We start from the raw sequence: 20359 nt of genomic DNA, 5'->3' as shown, positions 1-20359 counted from the left end.
GACTTGCCTTCGGGGCAACTTCGACCTCGCCAGGCTCGCATGTCCGGCAAGGGAGGTTTTTCCTTAGTGGTATCTTGCTCCTTTAGCTTGACTTGGTTTTCTTGATCCGCTGATCTCTTCTGCTTGGTCTGGTCTTGGACGTTGCGACCTTGGTATTAAGCCTGTGTACAGTCTAGGCAACATGCCGGGGTTTGTTGCACCGACATTTGGTGACAAAGTATTGAGACGGCATGGACCGGGAGATGGCCAATGTCCTCTCTGCGAGGTGGCAGAGGACATGAAACTATTTTTTTTTTCTTTGGGGCGTTGTCCGGACGCATATAGTGCCATCGACGCTTGTTCTGGCAGAACAGGAGGTTGATATGGATTTCCATTGGGACGCTAGCTTGGACCCTTTAAAGACATTAAAAATAAGCTTGTTATGGATCATGTTCACCTAGCTCGGGGATTGATGCTATGTATAAAATGTAGGGTTGTAAGCAGCTATGGAAGCCCAACGACTAATGCTATTTATAAAAAATATGTGATGTCATGTAGCTATGAAAGCCCTGGGGAAAAGACGTGACTAGCCGGACATCAACGCGCTAACAAGGAACTTCAAGGCGTTCAGCTTCTCGACTTCAGATTGCTACCGCCTATCCTCCATGAAACCTAGTTTTGCCCCCAACGTAAACTATGTTTGTTTTCCTTTTTCTTTTTTTTAGAACATAGACGTCAGGGATGTCCAGCTTTAAATTAATAAAGCCCTCAGCATAGGCAGCGTGCACAACAAGACTACCAACAACCACAACCAAACTAGTCTTCCGGGGTCCCAGACACACCATAAAAGGAACCGGCGTAGGAATAAAGTGCATTACATGGCGTATCCAGCCAAACAAACGAGCACGCAGGCTCGGAGGAAACACGTCCAAAAGGGGCTACCCATCCCTATGAGGGAGCGGCAGAGGGCGGCGTGGCTCGAGACGCCGAGTAGACGGTGCGAAGGCGTGCAAGAGCATGACGGTGGAGATCAGAGTCCTGTTGTCTTTCCAGCGGGGCCCATTGCTGCAAGAACAAGATGCATTTGAAGATTACGTCAGCGGGTGAGAGGGGAACACTCCATCAATAGTAAACTTGTTACGAATATGCCATAAAGCCCATAACATGGCCACCGCACATGTCCACATGACCCGGCGCAAAGAGCCCTGGACCAAGGACAAGGATGACACGAGCTCAGAGCGGGAGCGTGGATCCCAATCCACACCCGCGGCCTCATGGACCGCGCTCCAAGAAAAGCGCGCCAAAGAGCACCGGAAGAACGCGTGGTCAGCATCTTCCGGGACACCACACAAAGCACAAGGTCCGGAGGCCGGGCCATTGCGCTTGGCTATATTGATAGAAGTAGGGAGGCGATCTTGGCAAAGTTGCCAGAGGAAAACCTTGATCTTGAGAGGAATTCGAGCCTTCCAAAGCCCCGTGGCAGCCATAGGGACATGGCCGCGGGACAGCTCTCTATAAAGGGAATTGACGGTGAACTTGCCAGAGCCCGAAAGTCTCCAGGAGACCGAATCCGCGGTGTTCGACAAGCGCACGTCCGCTATCTTAGCCCGTAGGCGATCCCAATCCTCCATCTCCGGCCCCGAGAGCTCCCTTCTAAAGTAGATAGGAGGCGGGGAGGAACATAGTGCCGAAGCGAGCAGTTGGTTGGGCTCGACAGCGAGTGAGTAAAGTTGGCCAAACTCCGACCAAAGAGGTTGTTGGCCAATCCAAACGTCATGCCAGAAACACGTGGAACGACCATTATTAACCGAGAACCTCGCGCCCCTGGCAAAGAAAGGTTTTAGGGGTTGGATGGAGTTCCAGAAAGGAGACCCATGGGATGCTGCCTCAAAGAAATTCCCATCAGGGAAGTATTTGGCACGTAGGAGGTCCATCCAGAGGCCGGTCTCTCCCTGAGACAACTTCCAGATCCACTTACACATGAGTGCAATGTTCATCAACTTAGAGTTGATGATCCTGAGGCCCCCGGGGGCTTTAGGTCTACAAACGGCCTGCCATTTAACCATATGGTATTTACATTTCGGTCCCGCTCCTTCCCAAAAGAAACGGGCCCGCGGAGTGTCCATTTTGGTGTGGACCCCATCAGCCAGCAAGAATAGCCCCATGGAAAACATAGGTAGGGACGAGAGGCTGGAATTAGTTAAGATAAGTCTAGCCCCTGAAGACATAAATCGACCTCTCCATGGACAAACCCGGCCCGCCACCTTAGTGTTGAGAGGTTCCCAATCGGCAATCGAGCATTTCTTCTCTGCGATCGGGAGGCCGAGGTAGGTGAACAGAAATTTCCCAAGTTTGCAATTAAGCAAATTGGCTACCCGCAGACTTTCGGCCGCGTCCATCCCTATGGACACCACTTCACATTTGTGGAAGTTTATTTTGAGCCCAGACATAAGCTCAAAGCACAGTAGAATGGCCTTAACCGTTGCGATACTGTGTAAGTCCGGCTCGAAAAGGAGGAGTGTGTCATCCGCATACTGTAGGTGTGACACGCCTCCTGGGATCAGATTGCCGACCACTCCCCTGATGTGGCCGGCAATACGAGCTTTGTCTAGCATGGCGCCCAGGGCGTCCGCCACAAAGTTAAAGAGCAACGGCGAGGCTGGGTCCCCTTGACGCAGCCCACGCTTGTTGCGGAAGAAGTTCCCTACTTCTCCATTCACCGCGATCGCCGTTTGGCCCCCCGAGACCAATAGCATCATGCAATGAACCCACACCGACGAAAATCCTCGGTCTAGGAGGACTTGTTGGAGAAACTCCCAGTTCACTCGATCGTACGCCTTCTCAAAATCTAATTTCAAAAGAATGGCAGGCTGTCGAGTGCGTTTGAGCGAGTGAACGATCTCTTGGAGGGCCAACGGCCCCTTCAAAATGTTGCGACCACGAATAAAAGCCGACTGGTTCCTACTAATAATACGATGAGCTATCGGAGACAAGCGCGTAGAACAAGCCTTAGAACAGATTTTAAACGGGACGTTAATAAGCGCAATGGGACAAAATAGTCTAATACAGTCCGCACCCTGTACTTTGGGGATCAGAGAGAGAACCCCAAAGTTCAGGCGAGAGATATCTACACTACCACGCATGAACCCATTACATACATCGAAAAATGGCCCTTTGAGCACTTGCCAAAACCGTTTAAACATCGCCACCGGCCACCCATCCGGACCAGGGGCGGTTTCTGTTTTCATCCCAAGAGCCGCCACATCAATCTCCTGGGGGAGGAAGGCCAGCCCCAGGCCCTCATTTTCCTCGTCCGTGACCCGCAACGCCGGATCCCAAACCTCCAGCCGCAGCCGAGCGCGAGACTGCTCCCTGGAGCCCATCAGTTGGATGTAGAAATCGTAAATGTGACGGACGATGTCCTGTTGGCGCAAAAGGAGCCCCTGCTCGGATTGCAGTCTCAAGATGGCGCACTTACGGCGTCGGCCGTTAGCGTAGGCATGAAAATACTTAGTGTTCGCGTCACCCTTGAGCGTCCACTTGATTCCACCGCGTCTACGCCAGTACTCCTCCTCTGCTCTAAGGAGGGACTCGACTTGGGCTTCTAATGCATAGCGCTGAGCCCAGTCTTGCTCCGAGAAACCCTGCGCATCCGCAACCGCGTCCATACAAGCCAAGTCCGCGGTCAAACGCGATTGGAGCAGCTTATCCTCGCGGCCCTGGTTGGCCCCCCAACCTTTGAGAGCCGCACGCATGCCCGCCCCTGCGGCAATCCAAAACTCCATTGGCCCGCGCGTGTGCCCGATCCGGGCGACGCATGTCTCCCATTTGGAGAGAAAGATTTGCTCAAAGTCCGGAGATTCGAACCACGCGGTTTCAAAGAAAAAACGAGGGCTACGTTTTAACCTTTCCTCCCCTGAGGAAAGGATTAAGGGGATGTGATCCGACCCGATCCTCGTTTCAGCGTGTAGGGAGCACATGGGAAATAGCATTTCCCACTCCGCGGACATAAAAACCCGGTCCAGCACAGACCGCACCGGCGTAAGCTGCTTGTTGGTCCAGGTGTAGCGTGCGCCCACGCGAGCCACTTCCCTAAGGGCCATAGATGCTATCGCATTATTAAACAAGGACACCCTTGTCCAGTTAATGATCCCGTTGTTCTTATCCTCTCCCGAACGTATTTAGTTGAAATCGCCACCCACTAGTAGTGCCAAGTTACGCACACCCAAGGTCGCAACCTTCTCCTGTAGTTCACCCAAAAACTCATGCGAGTGTGAGTGGTCGGCCGGGCCATAAACCACAATAACCTCCCACGCACGAAGGGTCGCGTGGTGGCGCACGTGTGCCGACAAGAAGAATCTACCGGCATCCCAAGACACCACCTCGCAGCAAACTTGGTTAATGCCAAGCAGCAGGCCCCCCGAGTGTCCCACCGCCGGCACCCAATGCCACGCAAAACGTTCGAGCGGGTCGACAGCTAGCAGGTCCCGATGAGAAAAATCAGCCTTGATGGTTTCCTGCAAGCCAACTACGTCGATCCCCTCTTCACGTATGAATTCTTTCAACTGGGTCCGCCTCCCAGCATGGCCGAAGCCTCGGATGTTCCAGAAGATGAAACGCATTATATAATGCGGTTGCGAAGGCGGATACCTCGAGCGGTAACCGCTTTGGCCACACGCCGTGTCTTGACAAGACAACGGGTTGAGGGGGACGGCGCAGCCCCTGCTGCTGTGTCCTCCTGATCGAGCCGCGCAACGGACAACAGAGAAGCCCCTAATTCATCTGCTGCTGGCGCAACGCGGGCCGCCGCTGCCTGGGCGAGCGCGGCCTGCGCGATTTCCTTCGAGCGAATGAGAGAGAAGTGCTGGAAGGTTGCCCTTGGCGCCTTTAGAGCGCGAGCTTGCCCTCTCCTGCGACGCCGGAGTCGCCACCACCGCCTTGGATGTCTTGGTTGTGGATATGGGCACCGTCTTGGTCACCTCTGCCCGAAGCGCATCAGAGGAAGGAGGGGGGACGGTCGTCGAGGTACCGCCAGCCAGACCCCCAGGAGAGGCCAGCGCCATCACCACCGGCCGGTGCGAGGCAGGCGTGCCCGCACGGACCGATGGAGGGCTCGCCGGCGCCACCGGGGGAGTCTTGCGTCCCGCCGTCTTCTTGTGGAGCCGCGTCCCACCGCCATCGAGGCCAATCGCAGGCATGGTTGAGCGCGTCGCGAATGCACGCACCCCACCCACCTCTGCAACCACCGGGGAGACGAGCATCGAGCGTCCCTCCGAGTCACGGGAAGCCGAGACTCCCTTGTCGATGTCGAGGCCGAGCGACATGTTGGAGCCATACTGGTTGAAGTACGTTTCGTTGCTACCCACTACCACTTGACGCTCCTCCTGGTCCTTCGCAGCCCCCGCAGCTGGAGCCGCGGCCTCGAAATCCTTGTCCTTGATACCCAGCTTGTCCCAAGTCGCTGTATCGATTGAGTCATCACCCATGCTCGTGTCACGATCCTTATCCTTACCATCCGGTCCCTTGTCCAAGCTAGCAGGGGGAGGGGGAGGGGGCGCAACACCCTGCAGATCGTCCACCTCGGCCTCCAACTGAATGGTGAAACCCTCACTGTTGAACCACAATTGGACATACCCCCGAAGCTTAACCGGGGAGCGACACGCGAACCGCATCCGCACCGGACCGAGCCCCACTAGCGACGCCTTGTCCACCTCCATAGGGCGCCCAATCATCACGGTCCCGGCCATGAGGCGATCCACGCGGCGGTGCTTGGGCGGCACACCCCACAGCTTGACCCACACATCTGGCATGATCTCGGCCTTGGGCTCCTCCGGGAGAGATTCCTTGATTTCCGCCATGATGTCGTTGAGGGAGAGGTACAGCTTGCCGCTGCGAGTCGCCATCCGCAGCATGGCCTTGTTGGGGAAAACGACCGAGAACATGTTGTCACCGATGGCCGTCACCTGCCAGTCCCACTCCCCCTCGAAGAGGTGGGGGAGCTCCGCCTCCAAGATGGGGTCCGACGGCTTTCCGGGCGCCGCCGAGATGACCGCAGCGTCCGCCACCAGCGGGGCGCGAACCTCCTCGCCCTCCGTCTCCACGAAAGGCAAGTAGAAGAATCCCTCACCGGGGATGGCGTTGCCCATGATCTGGAGCATCAGAGGTCACCCCGCGTGGGGCAGTGCGCTGACGCATGCCCCTCCTCATGGCAGACGACGCAGAGGGGTTTGAAGTGGCACATGTTCTGATAGTGGCCCACCCGGCCACACTTGAAGCACTCCGGCCCGTCGGACTCCTCCACTGGAATTGGGGCATCGGCCGAACCCTTCGAAGCCGACGGCCCGGCCACCAGAGACAGCTACGCCGAGCCCTCCCCCCCTTTTGCTTCTGCTTCTTGGCTAAAGGATCCCCGATCCATTCGCCGCTCGGAGGAAGCCGGGACTCCTTCCTCTTGTGCTCCTTCTTCTGCTCAAAACCCCGACGCCGGTACTCCTTCTTCTTCTTCTTGCGCTCGCGCTCCTCCTGCTTCTTCCTTTCTTCCTCCGCGAGCCACCAAGGAGGCGGTGGGCCCCAGCCCCCCTCCTCCGCGGGGGGCGCCGGCACCTTGGATAGCGCCTTCGCCTGCAGATCTTGCTCCCGCTGGCGCTCAGCCGCCGGGATCGGAGGCGACATGGGGGGCTTCTCCATGCGGCAGGATCCCATCCGCACCGCGGTCGCGAACGAGCAGGTGAGAGGGGGAGGAGGGGCGGAGCGGAGCAGGCGACGAGCGCGATGCCCGAATCGCCGCACTTGCGAGTGGGATGCGGGAAACCCTAGCGAAAGATCTTGGGCACCCTTTGGCAGCCACATCCACTTATAAAGGGGAGGGGGCGGCCGCTCATCCACCACCGCACTGGGCCGGGGCCTAATCACAGGCGTGCACAAGGCCAACGGGCCAGGCAGGTCAGGCCCAAGCACTCGGGAGCGCCCCTGCGCCCCCACTGGCAAAGAAACGGGCGGGTCACCTGCTGGGCCCCCCGGCCCACGCCCTGGTAAACTGGGCCACTCCTCCAGGCCCAGCAGAGGATCAGGCCCGATCGTCGTCGACAGCGGAACCCTAGCCTGGACCCGCGGCTCCCTGGCAGGGGCAACCCCGCCGCCGCCGCCGACCCCTGTCGACGCCGTCGAGCTCACCGAGTCCGAAGGCGGCACAGCCGGCACCAAATCACGGCGCCCCACCTCCAGTAGGACGCACGAGTGGCCCTCTGGGCCCGCATCCACACCCCTTGGCGGTCGCCAGATCTGCGACGCCAGGCGGCGCCCGCCATGCCCACCAGGAGCAAAAGCACGCCGGCGACCAGCCACGAAGGAGCCCCAAGCTCCTCCGCATGAGCGACATAGTCACCCACCGAGCATGCCGCACGCGGCCTCGGCGAACCACCACCACTTACCTGGCTACTTACCTGGTTGGCCTCCTCATCATCGTCGTCGGAGTCGACCCCCGAGCGCCCAAAACCTGCTGCCGGAGGGGGACGGGTCGGGGGACCGCCCACCGGCCAGAGCACACCACCGCGCGCGCCCCTCGGCAGGCCGAACCGCCGTCCAGCCGTCCTCCGCCGCCAAGGGGATCCCCCCGCCGTCGCCACCGGGATCGCCTGGCCGTACGAGAGCCGTTGGGTCACTCTCCATCTAGAGGCCAGACTAATCTCTCGGTGGACGGATCCTGACCACCACACTTTGTTTTGTTTTCCTTTTTCTGTGGACCTTTATCTGTGGGGTTGATCAAACTTTGTATCATTATTATCGTGGCTTTATTTATAAAGCGAGGCTAAAGCCATTTTAGTAATTAAACAGCAGAAACATAGGCCGTTCTTATTATAAGGCTGAAAAGAATTTATGCATCTTATTATCCTTTAGTAGGACACGATATGATACATATACCATTCATCAGGTCTCAATGGCAACACCAGGCACCACGGTCTTCATCACCCCATGCTTGTTGCTACCTCCCACAGCGACTGTGTCCTGCTCGTAGGCTGAGAGATGGACTCCAAGCGCTGCTCTCCCAGAGGGGTCCAGGTTTCCAGACCACTGGGCATCCCACTCTATAGCCTTGGCTGTGCTGCACGCCACGCTTGGCCCGCCTGGCACCGTCAGGATGGCCGAGCTCTGAAACAAGATTGAGCAATCAACATTGCTACAATGGTATTGAACTATTCGTGTTGTTTTTCAACTTGTTCTATTTAGTCACTCACCTGGGGGAAGTACCTCTCGAAGATCATCCTGTAATAGTAGGCCTCTTTAGTTGTTGGGGTGTTGTGTGGGTAGATGAACTTTGCATTGGACATCATCTTATCACTCACCTGCATTCAGTGATTTCATTTCATAGAGGTCAGATATTGCAGTCACATCTTCCTATCAAGGAATGCATTAGTTTTGTCGAAACAAACATCATAAAGAATTCTTCAAAATAAAAAAATTGTTCATTTACATTTGATGCTGCATGATCCTTCAGGCCATCAATCCAGCTATACCCAACACCATCACTAAACTGCTCCTTCTGCCTGTACAGAATATGCTACATGTATAAAAAAAGAACCTGTTAATAACTCCACTACTCCAACTGGATCTGACTGAAGTGTATAAAAATGTTACCTTCGGCAGGAAGGGTTGCTCCTCATCATCGAACGCTTTCCTCAGTATCCATTTCTCAATTCTTCCAAGATCAGGCCGGATCTGTGTCATTAAATTTAGAAAACAATGCAGTCCATTCTTTCTAACTTCCCATTCGTTTGAAATATTTTTTTGACGCGTATTCTTTCGAAATGTTTTGGGCTTTCCCCGTGAAATATATTTTTTGTGCTTACCATCTTCCATTCGGGATCTATGCTCATAGCCTCATCGATGAACTCCTTGTCCAAGAATGGCACACGAACCTCAAGGCCCCATGCAGATGTTGCTTTGTTAGCCCTCAAGCAATCGTACTGATGGAGAGCTTTAATCTGTAGAGCAATTTTATGTCAGAGCAGAGTGTTATTATGGTTATGTCCTATTCTTTCTGCTCCTCTGAAACGCTTCTACTTTAAATACCTTCCGACATGTTTCCTGGTGGAACTCCTCCTTGTTAGGGGCCTTGTGGAAATACAAGTACCCTCCAAAGATTTCGTCGGCACCCTCACCAGAGATGACCATCTTGACACCAAGCGCCTTGATCTTGCGTGACATCTGGAACATCAATGTGCTTGCCCTGATCGTCGTCACATCATATGTCTCAATGTGATATATCACATCTTCAATTGCATCGATGCCGTCCTATAGCAATTTATGCAATTAACATTACTGGTTGCGTATTGTGATCAACAAATAAGCTACGATCGTTATGCCTCTTAGTAGTAATATCGTACCTGAACTGTGAAGTTGAACTCATGGTGCACGGTACCCAGGTGATCCGCGACCTCCTTTGCAGCCTTGAGATCCGGTGAGCCCTACAATATAAATTAAGATAACAGCATGGTTGCAGGTGCTATTACTTTGAAACTTCAATAAACATGCACATGTTCCTTTCAGTTCCAGACCTCAAGCCCAACACAGAAGGAGTGGAGCCTAGTTCCCCAGCGCTTTGCAGCCTTTGTCCCTGCGAAATGACGGGCTGCGACAGCCGCCACCAGTGATGAGTCGAGGCCACCGGAGAGGAGGACACCAAATGGAACATCTGTCATGAGCCTCTTGATTACAGCCTGAATGAAGAGCATGAATTTAGAAGAATCATGACCATGAGTCCTAAATTTGGTCACTTCTCTGTTCTTCCAAGATATTAGTGTGGTTAGTTGAGTCGGGTATAGTTTGCAACCTTTTCAAATGCCGATCTGAGACGCAGTGGGTCATAGGGAACCGAGGGGATGACCTCAGAGAACCAAGGAGGGTTATACCATCTCTTGAAGCACTTTTCTTTGCTGGAGTAAAGATTACCAGGCGGGAAGATCTCGAAGTGCTCACAATCATCGTTTAGTCCTTTCATCTCCGAAGATATCCACACTGAACCTGACAATTTTACAGAGATGTGCATGTTTAGTAACACAGAGCAAATGATAGGTTTGCTTCATGAAAAGATTCCTCAACCACTTTTGATGCTATACCATCAATTCCCCAGCCAATGTAGAGAGGCGTGACACCAATGGCATCACGAGCAGCAATGAAGCTCTTATCTCGTGCGTCAAGCAACACGAAGGAGAAAACACCATCCAACATGTCAATGAATCTTTCTCCGTATTCCTCATACTATATATCAAAAGGGAGAAAATAGTCAGGTCATGCTAAACAAAAAGAATGCCACTAAGAGCTGTACATTTCTCCACCTTTCCAAAGTTCTACTTTCTTTTTAATCATGCAAGAATCTAAAAATGGAGTTCTGGCTCTGGTGTGCACGCACTTACATGATTAGAGAAATCAGGAAAAATAGCAAAAAAAATGATTTTTTTAAACAAACCTGATCGAGTGTCCTACCCACCAAGAAATCACACCCGTGGTTAGGGATGGACCAAAACCTCATAGCTCGCAAGCATAATGAATGCTCAGTAGCTCGGGTCATTAAACTTAATGAGCATAGCTCAGGGCCAATCACCGCTAGTTTCAGCTCGTTAAACTTAATGAGCATAATTTTCCCTTAATGAGCTTAATGAGGAGTTAACGAATTTCACGAGCAGCTCAGCTCGTTAATACAACACAACACATATTCTTAAGTTAAGCGGCAACATTTCATGGCACACCAACCCATCAACTCCATCTAATTGACCCAACTCAACCCATAGGAGACAAGAACTAGTGTACCTCCACATCTGGTCACTTTCTTCTTGCATAAAAAACACACAGTAACTGGAGCAAAAGGGGTTATTGCATGTCAAGTACTTACGAGCCGATCATAGTTTTCTTGTCGTTAAGCTTAACGAGCCGAGCATTTTCAAACCATTTTAGAGCATATGTTTTTTTTTCATTTTATCCCGGTACACAATGGATGTCATTTTTTCATGGAAGTCCACAGTGGATATAGAACACTCATCATATTTGTTTAAAAAATCAGAATTGTTTAATTCTTTGTTATATTTTAAAATCTTACTCGTCATTCAGGTGCACCGATGTATATTCGCCAAGATCTTCCTTTTATTAAAATTGTAATCAACAGATTAGAGATATAATGGTCTAGCACTTAACTTTTATTTCGCTGATTAATATACGAAATTAACCTCAAATTAGGATGTATAGAGATTATCCGGATTATCTTTGTGTTTCTGTGCTAGAAGCTACGGATTCACCAAACTTATTGTTTTATACTGTTGAATTTATCTATACCTATATTTCAATATAAAAAGACCCAAATTGGCAGATTCAATTAATCTCGGCCATCAAACCATGTCAATTCAACGACCTAGATTGCTCTAGTGATGAGCTCTCAACATGTTGAGCGTGCAATTGATAGCATACCAAATATCAACATCTATATTAATCTCATAATTAACACGTAACTGATATCCTACCTATAATTTCATAATTAACACGTAATTGATATCCTACCTAATATTAACATGCAGTTAATTTCCTCCCTAATATCAACATGCAGCACGTGCTCATTTACTAGTATATACGTAGTATCAAGCAGAAGAAAGAATGGTGGTGTGTGCGGTGGGTGACTGACCAGATGGGCGATGACCTCGCAGTCACTGCCGGTCCGGAACCTGTGGCCGGAGAGCCGTGCCCGGAGCTCCTCATGGTTGTAAATCTCCCCGTTCACGGCGACGGAGACGGACTTGTCCTCGTTGTAGAGCGGCTGGTCGCCGGAGGCCGGGTCGATGATGGCCAGGCGCTGGTGGCATAGGTAGTTGTCGGCGACCTGGTGCAGGCCGCTCCAGTCCGGGCCGCGGTGCTTGAGCCTGCGAGAGAGCTCGAGGACGTGGACCCTCTTCCCCTGCGACTCGTCGCCGCACCCCAGCACCGCCAGTATGCCGCACATGCTCCGCTCTCCTCGGTTATGCTGCTCCTCTGGATCGTCGTCGAACGTCGTCTACAGCGAGCAGCGAGGTAGTCGGTCTGAATTGTGTTTGTGTATGGAGGTGTGCAGGAATGGCTTGGCTCTACTTGTAGGTAGATAGATGCCTGGCCGGAGATGGCGGAGAGCGGAGCTACACGTCCTCCATGCACGGCCTCGTCGGATTCTCTCGCGGCCACCGCACCACATCAGACCATGGGTTCGTTTGTCCACTTCTGCCATCATCCATCAGCATCGTGCATGCATGCGTTTCTGCCTGTTACATGTCCATGCATGTACTCCACGTCTTTCTCTTCTCGCATCATCCATTACCAGCTAGTAGTATCGAGTCAATCCTCGACGTTTTTTCCCTCTTCTTCAGGCTCCGACTATGCCCCCCACCCCCACCCACACACACACATTGAACCTACAAGTAAATGGAAGGTAGAACCAATCAACCTATAGTTGGACGGTTAGGTGGACAGTGTATTTCCAGCCTACTAGAGTTTAAGTTCTAAACTTAACATTAATGCTTGCATTTTATTAGATTTTTATCCCTGGTCTTCCGGCGACGTGCGTTCAGCGGGAGGGGACATACCCGTCAAATATAAAGACGTCTATGATGACTTTGTGAATTTCAAGATGATGTGTCGGCTCGGTTTCTCGAAGGTGCTCATAGAGGTATGTAGGGTTTAGGGTGTTTGTGCGTCGTGCATACGGGTGAGTGTATGTGTGTATGTTTGAGTGTCTACGTCCGTACTATATTAAAAAAATGGATGATGGATGGATGTTATATTGTCTTGTGACAATCAAGTTTAATTGCTTATTATTGAAAAATAAAATAAAACAAATGATGATGATGGCTTTCATGTTCTTTGAAGATGTGGAGGAAGGCGAGAATTCACGACAAGTAAGTGTGGACCTGAGTGCCAGCTTTTTATTTTGGCTTCAGATTTAAAAAAATCTTTTAAACAAAATAAATAAATTCAGTTTTGTTTTCATATTCGTGTTTTTCGCTACCAGCACTTTTAAATAAGATCCATCTTGAATATATTTTAACATTTAAAAAAGTATATTAAATTTCAATGTTTGAAACTTAGTACAAGCGAGCGATAAAAATCAATTATTTTGTGTCTAAAACGGACAGAAAAAATTAAAATTATATCTCTGAAACTTGTTGAGACCAGGCATTTTATATGCAAAGTTTTGTCGTTGAAACTTAAAGCTTTTTACAGATTTTATGTTTTTACCGTTTCCTCGTGCGAGATTCAACTACTTCATAAATCGCGAGACACGTTGAGCAGGCTCCAAGGCTTGGCGAGAGAGTGCCTCCGCACTTACGTGCCCCTGCGAATTTTGGAGGGCTTGTATCTAGTAGGTGGAGCGAAGGAAAACGCTGGTGCGGAAAAAAGAGGCCAAGCGCCCGACGGCTGGCTCGGCATCAATGCAAAACGCCCGACGATCGGAATCTTGTGGCGATCCAATCCCTTCTTTCCTTTCCATAATATATATACTCCAGTATATCACTAGAGTCCAGATTAATTGTGCTTGTTCCAATTGCGTACTTGAAGAAAAGAAGCAGGAAATCGATCTTTCCTGTCTGGCTGGCGGTCGGACGATCATAATCTCCACGTCCGGCGGAGGCAACAGGCGGCGGCAACGGCATGTCAGATGCCGCGGCGGCGTCGCTACCTAACGACGTCATCTTCGACATCCTGTCTAGGACGCCCGTGAGGTCCGTCTGCCGGTTCCGATGCGTGTCGAGGGGCTGGCGAGCCCTAATTACATCGGACCCGGCCTTCCACGCCGCGCACAGGTCCCGCCACACCGACCCGTTCCTCGTCGACACCGGAAACTTCCGACGAGGATCGCAACCTTGCATACGGATCCGCGACATGGACGGCAACGTCGTCAGAGTGATCGAGGGCGTCGGCGGCCTTGGGATGCGAAGCACGACGAGCCTCGACGACCTCGTCTGCGTCCACAGCGATTCTGACCAAGACGGCGTCCACGTCGTCGATCCGGCCACCGGGGAGGTGCTCGCGACCAGCCCAGCGCGAGAGGTACTAACAGACGATGATGGCACCGTCACCCGCCTCTACTACCCATGTTTCGCCATCGGCCGTGCCGGTGCCGCCCCGTCCGACGCATACAAGATGGTCCGGCTCAGCCGAGCCGGCGCCACCTGCGACGTCCTCACAATAGGGGATCTCACTGCACGATGGAGGAAGGCACGGGCACATCCGTTCCCAAACTATGCCCCGGATACCTTTGCTCCTCCTGTCGCCATCAATGGTATATCATGTACGTCATGACACACGAAACGCCAAGTGATGGTACCTTGCTTTGCTTCGACCTCGACAAGGAGCAATGGAAGGACGACCCAGTCGAGGGTCCAAGGAGAGTCGTCGGCCAGGAGTTGTGGGAGAGCATCACAGTATCAGCCCACATAACAGAGCTCAACGGTGCCCTTTGCTTCGTTCAACGAGAGCATCATGACATGCGGGAATTTCAGGACGATTTATGCACCAACATCTGGATCCTGGATGATTCTAACAAGAGTAACTGGACCAGGGCATTCAAGATCCCAATGAGTCGGAATCTATACGGATGTTATCATACACCGTTGAGGGTGATGAATAAAGGTGAAAGCTTGCTGCTACAACATGATGATGATACCACGCCATGGTTGTCATGGCTACAAGTTTACGATGTTTGTACCAAGGTATGCACATACTTTCCAGGAACGTCAGCCAGCAACATTGGTCTCTGCAAATTGCACTTAGAGCATTTTGTGGAAACAAGTAAATTTAACGTTTCCAATAGGTAATGGTGGGAAATCCACAGTCCATGCATTTCATCAAGATCAATGCGGTCTGACACAGTATCAACATGTAAATTGATTACCGCTCTTATACCCGCTGAATACAACTGCCAAGCACATACAAATACAGGCGTGGGCCCCATTAGTGTGCAGCTTTTAGCAGGGGAGACAGTTGGTGCGCAGCGCTACATGCATTCTAAAGTACTCTCTCTTTCCTCCCATGCCAAAGACAGTTTGATGGCATGCGCTTGATGATGTAGATAACTTGCATGTGCATATAAATGGAAGGATTACATGTGTGTGACATATATGATTGTGTGTGTGTGGGTGCGCAAGATTGCGTGTTTTTATATATGAGCATGTGTGTGTGGACGTGCGCATGAGAGAGAGAGAAGGAAAATGACACCATTGTTATGAAATATAATTCATCGTATTATAACTTTCCTAAATGACTTCCGTTAGAACATAGTGTATCAGATGTAATTCATCGTATTAGTTTTCCTAAATGACCATTTCTTAGAACATAATTGCCATGCTAGCCTTTCGAAATACTTATTTGCATCTTAGGCCTTTGGGGAATCATGCCAGTTATATTAGCATCTCTGATATCTTATGGATGCCTACGAGAGGATGTGGTACCAATTACGTTAGCATTTACGGACTTGCGACATTCACAATGGCACGTCCTATATACATAGTTATTTCGTATCGTCAATGGGGCTGAACAAGTCGATGATGTGGTAGCAGTATGCCAATTGAAGGGCAAATCCTATTCTGCGCCGATAGTGGATAATAGGACACAAAATCACACACGGCGAGCTATGATGAACGTTTCGGTGATTTTCCTTCACTACTAACAAGACACCATCTTCCACCGGCTTTCAACAGGTGATCCTGGTTTTCTCTTGGCTTTTTCATTATCTCTTCTTTCTTATTATTTTTTACCGTTATTGTCTTTTTCCTCTTTGTTTTATTTTTTTGTTTCTCACGTTTTATTCTTTTAGTTCTTTCTAACACATGAATAAATGCATGAACATTGAACACTTGAACATTTCCCAAATGTAGGAACTTAATTTAAACGCGCGTGCACACACACACACACACACACACACACACACACACACACTTTACAAATTTAAATGATTTTCATAGTATTTTTATCTTTTTTTAGAAAGCATAGTATTTTGATCAACAAAAAGTATCTCCGATGCTAGGATGCGCTACTCACGGTCCATGTATGCAGGCTTCAGGTGATTTGCTTCACATCCTACGCGAAAATCCGGGAACTCCTGTTCAGTTCCCTGGCGCTCACGTGCCCCCGCTCGTGGGCCGGCCCAAAGAAGAAGGCAAGCGCTTGATTGACCTCTCTCGTTCGTTCGCACCCTGTTGCTTCGATTGCATTTGACCGGTCGTAGTTTACCTGTTGAATAGTCAACCGTTGACTTTTCAAAAAAATACAATTTTTTCAAAGAGAAAAGACAAATATCGATCATTTTTGTGAATTAAAAAATGTTCACGGATTTTGGAAAAAACTCTCGAATTTAAGAAAAAAATTCAATGATTTTGTAGAAAGTTCATCGAATATGCAAAAAAATCATCTATTATTAAAAACATTATCGATTTTCACAAAAAATTCTTCGATTCTGAAAAAGGTTCATCAAATTTGAAAAAAGTTTACAAATTTTTAAAAAGTTCATCAATTTTAAAAAAATCACATTTCGAAAAAGTTTCGCCAATTTGTAAAAATAGTTCACCAAATTTGAAAAAAGTTCGTGCAATTTGAAAAAAGAAAAACAAAGAAGGAAATTAAAACGAAAAAAATCGTAGAAAAAAAGGCCAAACAAAACAAAAATACCAGAAAAGAAAACCACATGGATTACATTTGCCACAAAAACACGAGTAAAAGGTATTAGGAGCACAGAAAAGCAACCTGTCACAGTGGTTATCCTTTTAGGACTGAACGTATTTTTTGAAAAAAAATTGAGGGAAAGAAGAAAAACAGCAAATGGGCCGAGTTGCAAAAGGCACTTAACATACGCTTAAGGCGCGGAATAGGGGATGGATGAAAATCCCTTCTTTTTTTTAAACAAACTCGCAAAACTTTATTAATCCGTCACAGTGTTTACAGGGACAAAGAGAAGATCTCCGGGTTGGCCTAACCACATAGGGGCGCAACCCCTAACGAAAGACCATGTTTTGCGAGACTGTGGTCCTCCCATTCAAGGTTCTAAATCCATGTCTAAAAAAGCTAGAAGTAAAATCTAAAAACTAGCTCTAATTTCTGTGATGACAGCTCCATAACTAGCTAAACTTCCTGACTTGATTTCCTCTACGACCGTTTTGCAGTCCGAGGCGACGATGGTATGGTGAGCATAAAGATCTTGGGCCAGAGCTAGACCCTTCCCTACTTGATGCTTTTTGTGACAAGATGTCGCCAATTCTAGCACGTCAACAAGCGCATGGGCCAGCCCAACTCATGGAGCAATGAATGTGAGAGTGTTGGTTTTCTTTTTCGGCCTGTGTGATTTTTTCCGGTTTTCCTTTCCTTGTTTTGTGTATAATTTTGCTTCTTTTTTCTTTCATGTATATTTTTTATTTTCTATTTTAGGTGGTCTTCTTTGGTTTTGTTCCTTTTTCAGCTTACAGTTTCAGATAGTTTTCTTTGGTTGTTCTGGTTTAATCTATGTGGCTTTCCTTTCTTCTTCTTCTTCTATTTTTCCTTTTAAATTCGAGTATATTTTTCAAACCAGAGAAGATTTATTTAAATTTGGGAATATTTTTAAATCAGTGAATATTTTTTAAATTTGAGAATATTTTCGAAACTCGCAAATATTTTTAAATTCAAGCATATTTTCTAAAAAAAATGAAGATTTTTTTAAGTTCTTGAACACATTTTTATCATGCAATAGTTTCTTTTAGTATGTAAAAATAATCTAACAACTGTTTTTCAAAGGAACCCCAATTGAGAAAACTGAAGAAAAGAACAAAGAAAAATTGCTAGAGGAGTGCTCCACGCATGCCACAGTGAGCCGGTCGACAAGCTATCAGTCTGGGCTCCCGTTCTGCACGGCTGCTCCACCCATGCTACTGGGGACAAAATCATCGTTTTGACCCTAGCACAAAATGAACCTCATTGGAAACTTTAGCATGATTTGACCCTTTTTAGAAATGCCCAACATCCTGATGTTTTTTTTAACTAGCATCCTGACATTTCTGCTACACTATGCAACACCGGAGACTGTGGTGTTGCTTTCCCTAAGCCACCATTAGCCACCACTGTAGGGGGGGAGGACGTTAGATACCATGGCGTTGCAAAAAGTTGAAGCGCCATGAACTTCGGCGTTTCTTAGTGACCAGTAACATCGAGTACTTTAGCATTTCAAAAAAGGGTCAGATCGTGCTAAAGTTTCCGACGAGGTTCATTTTGTGCTAAAGTTGCATCAAAGGGTCAAAATAGTGATTTTGACCCACTACTGACGTTCCTCTTGCTAGAACTTCATCATGGCCTGGGTCAGGACTGTCAATCGCTGCATCCTAAGAACACTACTCTATTTGAAGCACGAGCAAAGCAGCCGAAAGAACAAACTTATCATGTGCCTCGGATGGCAACGACACACATGTAATGTAGCCAAACATAACCAAAAGCTATTGAACATAATCAAGACATTATTTTCTAAACCTAGGAGCATCTCCAATAGTTGATGAATGAACATTTTTAATAAAGGAGAGCGAGGGTTTTTGGGCACGAGTTGTTGTTGGTTTAACAAATGATGTAGATGTGGTGCCTAAAGTTTTTTGCCCTTCTTCTCTTATTACTCCATAATTGCATGCATATTGAAAAAAAAATGATATGACAATTAAAACTTTGTCAAATAAAGTGGAAGTAAATAATACTAAATTGTTACATAGTTCATGGAACCATGAGTTCAAATTCAACACACTTGTTTTTTGCGGGTTAATTCAACACACTTGTTCATCACACATAACACAAAGTTCACCACAAATGACAAACATATCGTACAGTTAGTGGTCTTGAAGGCTTTAACCCATCACAATCTACTACTATATCACAACAAAAAAAGGGAGAAATATTTATTTTACCTTGAAGGCTTTTCGTCGAACACATGTTTTACACGAACATGAATTTCGGCCGGCGTAGCACGCCGGGGCCGAGGCAGTCGCTGGGCCGGCTAGGAATGAGATCATGGTTCTCCTGCTGCCGTCGGGTAGCCAGGGATCTTGGCCAGAGCTGCCGTCGCCACGTTGGCCGACAACTGAGAGCTTGGAAGGAGCGGCGGCTCGGCGGTGGGAGCGGTGGTTAAGTGGGGATGGGGCGGCAGCTAATCAACCTCCATGGTGATTCCTAGTGCCGCGGCAGCCATATCTGGCGGCGGAGGGGTGTGGATAGGGATGGCAATGGGTACCCATTACCCGCGTACCCTGTGGGTAAAAACCCTATTAGGGTAAGGGTATGGGACAAAAAATTACCCGTGGGTACTTAAATGGGAAAATATCATACCCATCGGGTAAAGAGGGTATGGGTATGGGACCGTATAACCCATGCCCGCGTACCCATCTAAAATGTTGATAGGTGGGTTTCCGTTAATATCCCAATGTATTCATTTCCCCTCCTAATCACACTAGGTAAAAACTCTAATGTGTATTCAAATTATCTCTGTAATTTATCATGATTTCGTGAACTTAAAGTGTATGCATATGTGTTGTTATTTATGACTATGTGTTCTTGTTTAACATTTTTATATGTCACTTTATAGGCAAATATTTTTGTTTATGAGAATATGCTGTTGTACATTGTTGTTTAAAATGTGTTGCTATTAATAATTTATGATTATATGTTACTTTTTACAACTATTTTCTACTCAATTGATGTGTTCTAAATGCGGGTGTTTTTACCCGCGGGTACCTATATACCTTGTCGGGTGACGGGTATGGGAAAAAATTGTACCCTTGACGGGTATGGGTATGGGTAATGGGTAAACTCAGGCCGGACGGGTAAGGGTATGGGGTAGCTCCACCCGTACCCAAACCCTGCGGGTGCCATCCCTAGGTGTGGAGCTGCTGGAATCGATGCAAATATGAGAGGGGCAAAACTTTGGGCTGCCCAAATACATCGTCATTTACAGATACATCATCTATTGGAGCACTATATATTGTGAACCCAAGTGCCTTAAAAGGTAATTTTTCTTGGCATGGTGATGTTTTCCTTTAAAGACACTCTCAGCCCCACGAATTCCACTTCTTCATTGCAGATCTATTTTTAGTAAAAATAAAAGGTTTCCCCCGATTTCCGTCAATAAAAAGCACAGAGAGGATATCATCTTCGTTGCGGTTTCACAACAACTTCGGCGCCTGAATCGACACGGACTTGACAGGCTGACTGACCTGACCGGCTTATTGGTCTTGTAATTTTCAGTTTTCCTACAGGGATTGCTCTCCTTCTTCCCCCTATTTTCCTTGACGAAGACCCATCAGTGTCATCGTGCGTCTTGACATCAAGTCTTCCTTGTTCCTACTTGGCTAGTACTTCCACATGTTCC

At 48.6% G+C, this 20359-nt stretch overlaps 1 protein-coding gene across 2 annotated transcripts; it reads right to left on the bottom strand.

Annotated features, from left to right (window-relative positions):
- Positions 1–714: 714 nt before the first annotated feature.
- LOC123077176 (asparagine synthetase [glutamine-hydrolyzing]-like) lies at positions 715–12070 on the bottom strand. 2 transcript variants are annotated; one of them, XM_044499391.1, is made up of 12 exons: positions 11648–12070; positions 10095–10236; positions 9809–9999; positions 9534–9695; positions 9363–9443; positions 9049–9270; positions 8826–8960; positions 8614–8694; positions 8450–8536; positions 8214–8321; positions 7900–8127; positions 715–1044 (listed from the first exon to the last, which is right to left on the bottom strand). In XM_044499391.1, the coding sequence occupies exons 1-11, from the start codon at positions 11960–11962 to the stop codon at positions 7906–7908; spliced, it is 1746 nt and encodes a 581-aa protein (XP_044355326.1). In that variant the 5' UTR covers positions 11963–12070; the 3' UTR covers positions 715–1044; positions 7900–7905. The 2 variants fall into 2 exon arrangements, with proteins under 2 accessions (XP_044355326.1, XP_044355325.1); XM_044499390.1 differs by lacking the exon at positions 715–1044 and having other exon boundaries at positions 7834–8127.
- Positions 12071–20359: the final 8289 nt, after the last annotated feature.

The sequence above is a fragment of the Triticum aestivum genome, chromosome 3D, assembly GCF_018294505.1.
Source record: "Triticum aestivum cultivar Chinese Spring chromosome 3D, IWGSC CS RefSeq v2.1, whole genome shotgun sequence".
Lineage (NCBI taxonomy): Eukaryota > Viridiplantae > Streptophyta > Magnoliopsida > Poales > Poaceae > Triticum > Triticum aestivum.
Note: the sequence above shows the minus strand (reverse complement) of the source record. Positions and strands in the feature narration are given on the sequence as shown.

Bases quoted from the DNA above. Each gene is read 5' to 3' on its own strand.
- LOC123077176 (XM_044499391.1), bottom strand. From the start codon at position 11,962: ATGTGCGGCATACTGGCGGTGCTGGGGTGCGGCGACGAGTCGCAGGGG. The intron at 10,000-10,094 runs GTATAGCATCAA...TAAAATTGTCAG, and splicing joins CATTGGCTGGGGAATTGATG to GTTCAGTGTGGATATCTTCG. The intron at 9,444-9,533 runs GTCTGGAACTGA...TTTATATTGTAG, and splicing joins CCTTCTGTGTTGGGCTTGAG to GGCTCACCGGATCTCAAGGC.